At 46.6% G+C, this 8,873-nt stretch overlaps 1 protein-coding gene across 1 annotated transcript; it reads right to left on the reverse strand.

Moving 5' to 3' along the window:
- Positions 1 to 840: 840 nt before the first annotated feature.
- Positions 841 to 1,936, reverse strand: LOC541893 (tonoplast intrinsic protein 2). The gene is given in 2 exon segments (NM_001111559.1): positions 841 to 1,712; positions 1,790 to 1,936. Coding segments are annotated over 2 exon segments (765 nt in total). The 5' UTR covers positions 1,923 to 1,936; the 3' UTR covers positions 841 to 1,080.
- Between the last annotated feature and the right edge of the window lie 6,937 nt (positions 1,937 to 8,873).

Here is an 8,873-nt window from a genome sequence, read left to right on the forward strand (position 1 = left end):
ATCACACAGTTGAGTAAGGTGTTACGCTCCGGCGCCCCGAACCACTCTAAATCCTTGTGTGTTCTTGTGTTCTTCCCACTTTTCCAACTAACAAGCAAAACGCTTAGACCCCTCCTCATCTTAGGATTTAGGCGGGTGCACTGCGTCACCCGGCCGGAGATTTGCTCTCCGACATATACATTTCATATACCGAGCGAGAAACCATAATTACAATCTCCGTGTCATTTCCCATGAGATGGATCTATCGCCACCAAACCCTAGACGTTGCCACCTTTCCTCCTCCCTCTTCGTCTTGCCGCCGCCAAAATAAGAAGCCAAAAGTTCTAAGCGTCTTTTTTGCGAGGATGGTAGCGATAGGATATCATATATAGAGCCTATGATAAAATTTGAGAATGTTTCGTGAAAAATTATCACGCACTATACTGTCGATGCTTTAATACATCGTTTTTTGGAAACAATGCGGTTCTAAGGCTTCGGTTACAGGATTTTTGGTTATGGTTTCTGCCCTAGTTTCATCCGCTTTGGATTTACCAAAAATAATAAATATATTATATAACAAGATTATGAAATGATCTGGATCTACTAAATCTAGATTTGTCAAGGTAGGGTATAGACCACTAATCTCGGCCGCATCGATTGTAGACTGGCACCAACCAACCGCGGTTTTGAGATAGACTTTCGAAGTCGAGAGCAAATAAAATGCCTGCAAACGCAACATACTGCATACCATTGGTGCGGAAGTTGTTAGCTGGAGTGGGAATCGCGGAGGTTTGTTAACATTTCATAGCACGTGACAATGACGTTAAAGAGTTATTTGTAAAATTATGAGGTAAGACGACTGTCGAAATTGATGCTTTAATATGATAGAGATAGAGATGTACAAATTACCACAAGGACAAAATAACATCACACACATGTGGTTTCATACCAAGCTATACTCAATCGAGTTTAGTTTGTATTTAAGAAATATATGGAGAATCAAGTTGCTAGCTAGGAGATGAGATTTGGCATGTTATTCTTCATATGTATATATATTGAGTGGTCTGGTCTTAATTATTCAGTGCATGATGATGATGGTCATCAGTAGTCTGCTGCCGTGGTTGGCAGCTGCTGGTGTGGGCGCTGCCCGATGAAGATGATGTCGTAGACGAGCGCCGCGATGGCCGCGCCTGCGAGTGGGCCGACCCAGTACACCCAGTGGTTCTCCCAGACGCCGGTGACGACGGCCGGGCCGAAGGAGACGGCGGGGTTCATGGAGGCGCCGTCGAAGGCGCCCCCCGCCAGGATGTTGGCGCCGACGATGAAGCCGATGGCGATGGGCGCGATGACGCCGAGGTCGCCCTTCTTGGGGTCCACGGCCGTGGCGTACACCGTATACACGAGGCCGAAGGTCATGACCATCTCCAGCACCACGGCGTTCATGGCGCCGACGCCCGCCGACAGCGAGAAGGCGCCAATGGCCGCGCCGCCCGTGGCGATCTTGAGGAGGAGGCAGGCGACGACGGAGCCCAGGAGCTGGGCCACCCAGTAGACCAGGGCCTTGAGGAGGCTGATGTTGCCGCCCACAAAGGCGCCGAAGGTCACGGCAGGGTTCACGTGGCCGCCGGAGATGTTGGCACCCACGGAGACGGCCACGAAGAGGGCGAGGGCGTGCGCCAGAGACGCGGCGATGAGGCCGGCGGGAGTGGTGGCGCCGCCGTCCGTGAGCTTACCTGGTGATGATGATGGTTATTGGTACGTACGTACGTATTAACAATGCAATGAATGGAAATAAAATTAAGGTACTCACTGAAGGCCATGCCCGATCCTGAGCCGGCGAAGACGAAGATGAGCATGGAGATGAACTCGGCGACGGCGGCCTTGGCGGTGTCGGGGTGGGACAGCTCGCCCGGAGCACCCACGGCGATCCTGCTCACAGGCATTCTCTTGTCTCGTCTTGTTGACCTCTGCTCTGCTGTTATAACGCATATATATTACGCATGCTAGTATGGTGTGTATATATAGGCCAGGCCAGGCCACAGGATTGATTAACGTGCAGGCAGGCTCGCGAGGAAGCTGCTCGGCCGGCCGGATAATCTGCCCATGACGACACGACCGCGCGCTTCAATGGAAACAAAAGTAAAGCCAGCCACACAAAGGTCGTCCAAGACCCGCAGCATGTGCCTGGAATTCTGGATCCTGGATCCAGAATGCATGCATGATGAATGGAAAACATCGCCTTGGTATATACTATGTCTAATCCGTAAGTACGTTCTAAAAATAAATGCATATCCGTCCTCAAGATGTTTATATACGTGTCTCTCTACATAAATTCTGTTCTATAAATATATATAACACGACCAATTAGATATTATTTAGATAACATGTTAGGTGAACGTGGCATTTTACTGCACATATTAAAACATGATGATCATCTAATGTGTCTCGTGGTTGCCATATATTTTGCAAAGGACATCCTTCATATAACCCATATCTAATGTCATGTGCACCTGATATATTTATTATATTTGGATAAACTTTAAAAAATATTATTTGACTCCTCTAATCTAAATACAAGATATGCAGTTATTTTTTAGAATGACAGGGGAGTAATACACTAGAAAACCAAGATGCTATCTCGTCCGATTACTGGCGTTCAATCAAAAAAAACTTATTGTTATGGCGTCACTAAACTTATTCGAGAGACGAATCGTGTGGATGACAGCTCCTTGTGGTTGTGTGGCATACAGACAAAACAAAAGGGTGATGGTATGGCGGGCCTCCCAACCAATGCGGATGGGCCACGTGGACGAACAATTGGTTGGGGAGCTCCTAGCGGCCCGACCGTGGAGTAGTTTGTCTTTTCTCTTCCTCACCACCGGCTGGCCGCAAGTCATCTTATTATGATTATTATTATTATTATTATTATTATTATTATTATTATTATTATTATTATTATTATTATTATTATTATTATTATTATTATTATTATTATTACTATTATTATCATCATTATCATTATTATTATACGGAGATAAATGGATGATGAGTATTCAGCAGCTCGAGCTTAAAAATTCATTCAGGTCTCGTTGAGATGTTTCGGTTCACATGTATGTAGTCCCATAAGACACACTTCATATCGATATCTTCATGAGAATTAAGATCACTGCATCCGTAAATAAAGAAAGTTTCTTTAGAAAGTAGGTTGCCCTGTTTTATTCTTCACAAATAACTAGTTGGGTGTCCGTACGCTACAACGATATACAATAGCTCTTGATTTTTTATGTTCGTAATCAAATATATGATAATAGATTTAGACCATATATAAATCACGTACACCTATATTGTATGAAATTAGTAATTATTTAAAACGAATTTTAACTTGGGATGGATGGAATGGTCGTTAAACACCGAGGAGCCAAATGCAATAATGACATATTATTAAAAAAATTAAGAATCTAAGACCAATCTAATTAAATGTGTGGCTCCTAATTAAATTGTCGAGTAACAAAATCAACTAAACTTAATTAAATAACAACCAAAATAAGTACTCAAATAAACACACAAACATATTTTACACAACTAAGCAACAGAAAGTTACAAAACAACTATACCCAAATAAGGCTAATATAAAAAGTTGCACAACTTCTAGTTTTAAAGAACAAGCCAATAAAACATACCACAATACATATTATAATGGAAATAGCATAGACTACAAAGGTGAAGGTGGATCAAATAAAGTAACTGTTTTTTGGAAACCTATTTCAGTAGGTTCCCTTCGGACATACAAGGTAGTTATTCACCCTTTGGAAATTTGTTCGACTGATAAGAACGACACTAATTATCACATTGAAGCTAGGTTCTGTCAGAACCAAATCAGAAGCAATCCTGGTTGTGTCAATGGCATCAGCAACTGGTATACCAATATCAGCTTTCTTTAGAGCAGGGGCATCATTTACTCCATCACCAAGTAACAATATGGTAAGGAAAAATAACATGTGTCAGTAACAAATAATAACTAAAATATTACGGACTTAACTGCTGAGTAATATGGTCAAATGAACAATATAGCTAAGCTAGCAATGATCATGTCATGAGAAATATGACATCCATACATAGACCATGGAGGCACCAAATCAAATGAAAAATGATGACAAATGACCACATATGGACTTGCGGCCTTCCTCGGTAGCACGTTATAACTGTTTGACAAGATAGGCACGCTTCGCCATGCTTATATTCAAGGCATGTTGATCCAGGTTAACTTCTTGACAATAGCAATAAAGTTGTCGACATTTTTTATCTAGCATTTCTGTAGTTGTAGATATTAATCTAAAAATAAGGTATATAATTCTATAATATCTTTTGCTCAGTTGGTATATAATTCTCTTCTATCTTTTGCTCATTTTTTCTTTCCGCTGGTTCCTTAGTGCTGTTGTTAGTCTCTAGGTTTCCATTGTGTGAAGTGAAATTTTAATGATAAGCCATGCCACAAAAAAGGAAAGATGATTATGGAGAGAATTTTCTCTGGAAACTACAACCAAATTTCTAAATCATTCTCGTTAAGGGATGTGTAAAACCACAAAAAACTAAAACCATAAAGAGATATCTCCCTAGAAAACTAATCACTTGAATATATAAAGAATAAATTGTGTCATGTAAAAAGATTCCATTAGTTGTATGCAGGCACAACTAATTATTTGAAGCTAACACAACCAATACAAAGCAAGCCATGATTTTTTATGAATAACTGATTCTGAACATTTTGACCGAGCAAGTTCTTCGGAAGAGACAACCTCTCATTATATCCAACCTAAATCATGGAAAAACTGAATTACTGACTGTCGAAGACCTCAAGGGGACAACAAAGATTGAACAGTTATGTTTGCAAGTTATTTCAATGTGCATCTGTCCAGGTTGTGCAATTGTTGATGTACCTCCAACTAACAGCTCATCTGTAACTGTTGAGGAAATTAGCCAGCCGAATTTGAATAATGGTTCTCCTGGGGATGCATCTGCTATACCAATTTGAAGAATTGATATGGACTCTTAGGCTCTCTAAGTTAGACAATAGATACATATTAACATTATTCCTCAAATTAATGGGCTCCCAACAGTGGGTACATATTAACATTAGTTATTTCCGAGTTTAGTGTTGTGCATACGAGTGCCTTACTTTGAACGACCTCTTGCGGTTCACGAAATATTTATGTAGCCATCGTCTCAATGTAGGCAAGTCCTGGGTCAAAGGGATCTCCTGGAGGTTCCACCGGATTCGATGCCCCACAAACGCCACGAATTGAACGAGAAATCTCAAACTCGTTTAGGGTCGATTGAGCATCCGACACAACAACCACTTCTTTCGGAACCTCAGGCAAAGGAGCTTCACGACGACATCCAAACATTTAGGAACAATCATCATCACAATTTTGACATACTTCACCCAGTCATCTTCAGAGCATATGGAGATTAATCGTCAGAATAATGTCCCAGACGCAACATGGGATGATAAACCCACAATTGATATGTCAGGGTCGTTTAAATTGCAACTAATCTCCTCACAAGCTCTAGCGAAAATCATGACAAAAGAGGGCCTTTCATCGAAAATCATCGTCGCCTTCTTCATTCCATCAAAACTAACATTCTCATAAACATCTTCCTCCACGCTTCCTCCATGATGTAGTGTCACTAGAGTGTCCATCTATTGCAAACACTAACCATTAAAGATGGTACCTGGCTAACACTATCAACTAATGCATAACTAAATACTATCCCCATATACTAATCTACTAATGCCTAAATACCTATTACTAACTATATATATATATTAAGAAATAACTAACCACATCGAGCAGTTATATAATCGATTAATATTGTGTGAAAACAGCTATACCTAAAGTCACGGTGTAGTGAAGCTACCGACGATGGGATGTGGTGGAATCAGACGACCTCCTATAAACAAAAAATAACATAGTAATCTCAATAAAAATTTATGCATCACCTCTATGGGGGACAGATATCCCCCGGGTCCACTGGAAGGATAAAAGACCTCACGAAAGGCCCAAGGGTCCAATAGATCGTAAGGTCACTCCTTCATGGGCCTGGGGAGGAACAATCAGTAAAGCAGATTGACATAAGGCCGGATCGGTGCAAGCCCGGATGGCCCCACAACGTTGAGCAAGCAACCACAACAGAAGATCCGACTTTCCCGCGCTGGAGCCCCGTACAACGGAATCAGGCGAAGATAAGTCGGCAGAACTATAGGAAGATAGACTCAATCAGTTCACTATCTCTTAGGTGCAGTTTGTTATCTCATCCGCATGTATTGCCTCACGGTCGAATATATAAGGCCTAGGGGGCACCCCTTCAAGACGATCGATCCTACTACTCAGCCATCCACCCCAACTCTCTATGTTCTAGCTTTAGAGAGGTCCCTTGTAACCCATTACATAAAGCATACTCGCCAGGACGTAGGGTGTTACGCATCTCAAATCGGCCCGAACCTGTAAACACTGTCCATTGTTCCTCGTGCATCTGGCACGAACCATTTAGCTACAGTCGGCGACACCGTCCTACTCCTAAAACACCTTGAGGGGCAACCCCGGGTGTGCGATCGGACCCAAAACACCGACAGCTGGCGCGCCAGGTAGGGGGGGTGTCGCCGATCTAAGCTAGCTCAATGGTCGTCACCTTCCACGGCAAGATCACCCTCCGTCCCGGATCTGTATTCTGCTTTGGAACAATCTCATCCATAGCAGATGAAGAGGGAACTCTACACCGCATTGCAGATCCGCCAAAGAAGAAGTCTCCTCCAACAAACTTCGAAAATATCGGAGAAGCGCAACCTCCGGCGCTCCGAAAAAGATCGCCTTCAGAAAGCCAGGGGCCGAGGGCCCGCTGACCCGGAGAACTCCACTGTCTACTTCCCCGACGAAAGAATGGACACAAATCGCAAGGAAGAAAGAGACCAGGAGGAAGCAAGTTGTTCTTTCCGTGCCTCCGCCCTCAAAGGAGAGCGGAAAGAAGATCGCCACGACAGCCGCACCGTTCTACCCCGACATTCTTTTCATCGGGAGAGTGGAGTCGCCCCCCGTCTCCGACGACGAGCCGACCGTGCCCGGAGAAGAACCACCCCAGCGGGAGTCCCGTCGACGGAGAAATCGGCGCCGAAACATCCGGCGACATCACGAGGGCGGAGAGCGGGATCCAGAGCAGCCTGTCTCGCGAGACGAGGTCTTAGAGATAGGAGAAACTCTGGAGGAACGCGTCTTCAGAGAACGAAGGAACTCCCGACGGCGTGATCGCCGACGAACTCGGGAACAAGCCGAGCAGGATGCAAGGCAACGTCGGGAAAATCCACTCTTCGAGCGCAACCTGAATCCTGACTTCGCCCGAGCCATGAACACGCCGAGTGAAGTCGGAGGGGTACTAGCTCGGATAGCTGATGGACTCCCTCGGACTCCCGACGCCGAGGGCTATCGACGACTGTTCACCCAAGCAGCCAACCATCTTCTACCTCTTACTCACCCGCCGAACGATCTGTGACACGCCATCAACAGTCGTCGGGACGCGCGAAGCTCCATCAATGCTTCGCGTGAACGACGACATGAGAACAAGATCCGCCGCCGGGAGGAGTACGACAGGGATCATGGCATCCCAGCTCGGAGTCAGGCCACCAGAACCGAGTCAGCGACGGCCTCGACTGGCGGTACTACCCGGGGACGGTCGAGGAACCACAACAACTACTCCCCTCCCCGGGACAGACATCATCCCCGATGACAGGAAGACACGTGTGGAGTGTCTGCCCTTACTCCACGCCTTAGGGCCATTCAATGGCCCCCTAACTTCAAGGTATCCAATGTCGACAAATATGAACCTAAGCAGGATCCAGGGGGCTGGCTGGCCGTCTACACCACTGCCGCTCGAGCCGCCGGAGCGTCCGAGGACGTGATGACTGCATACTTACCCATTGTCCTCAGGCAAGACACACTACAATGGATGCGACATCTACCCCGACACTGCATCGACGACTGGAGCGACTTCAGTCGACGCTTCACCGCCAACTTTCAGTCCCTCTCCGACAAACCAGCGCAACCATGGGACCTCAAATCCATCAAGCGCCGGGGGGACGAAACTCTCCGGTCGTACCTCAAAAGGTTCCAGACCATGAGAAATCGTATCCCCGAGGTCACGGAGGCGGCCGTGATCGAGGACTTCTACAGAGGATCCAATGACTCGGCCTTCGTCTGAGCCATATTGCAGAAGGCGCCGACTACCTCCGAGCAGCTGTTCCGGGAAGCCGACCTCTACATCACCGCCGACGAGCGAGCTCAGGACCTCATCAGGGGAGCGAAGCCCGCACCGGCAGCACCACGACGCGACGCGAACGAGCAACCCGACAAACGCTGGGAGAAGAGACCTCGCGAAGAAGTGCACGCCGCCGGACCACCTGCCTCTCGCGCCCGGGGAGGACCTCGCGGAGGCGAGCGCATGCTAGACGACATCCTCGACGCCCAGTGCCCGTACCACAAGGACATGCGCCACACCCTTCGGAACTGCAGGGACTTTAAGCACTCCGTCGGACACGGCCGACCCTTCCAACCTCTACCTCCTCCTCCGCCGCGGGGAGGACCAGAAGAACCACGACAACCCCAGCAGCAGGAGGAGGGAGGAGGTGGAGCCTTCCCGCGCGTTGACAGGGAGGTCAACGTCATGTTCGGCGGACACGGATCGCAGGAGAACAGAAGACAACAAAAGCTCAACGATCGCCAGATATTGGTGGCGACCACCGGTCCTCCCGCTCCGTACCGATGGTCGGAGCACCCGATCACCTTCACTCGGGCAGATCAATGGCTCAACTTCGACCACCCAGGCAAATATTCGCTCCTCGTCGA

This window comes from Zea mays, chromosome 8 (genome assembly GCF_902167145.1).
Source record: "Zea mays cultivar B73 chromosome 8, Zm-B73-REFERENCE-NAM-5.0, whole genome shotgun sequence".
NCBI classification, from domain to species: Eukaryota; Viridiplantae; Streptophyta; class Magnoliopsida; order Poales; family Poaceae; genus Zea; species Zea mays.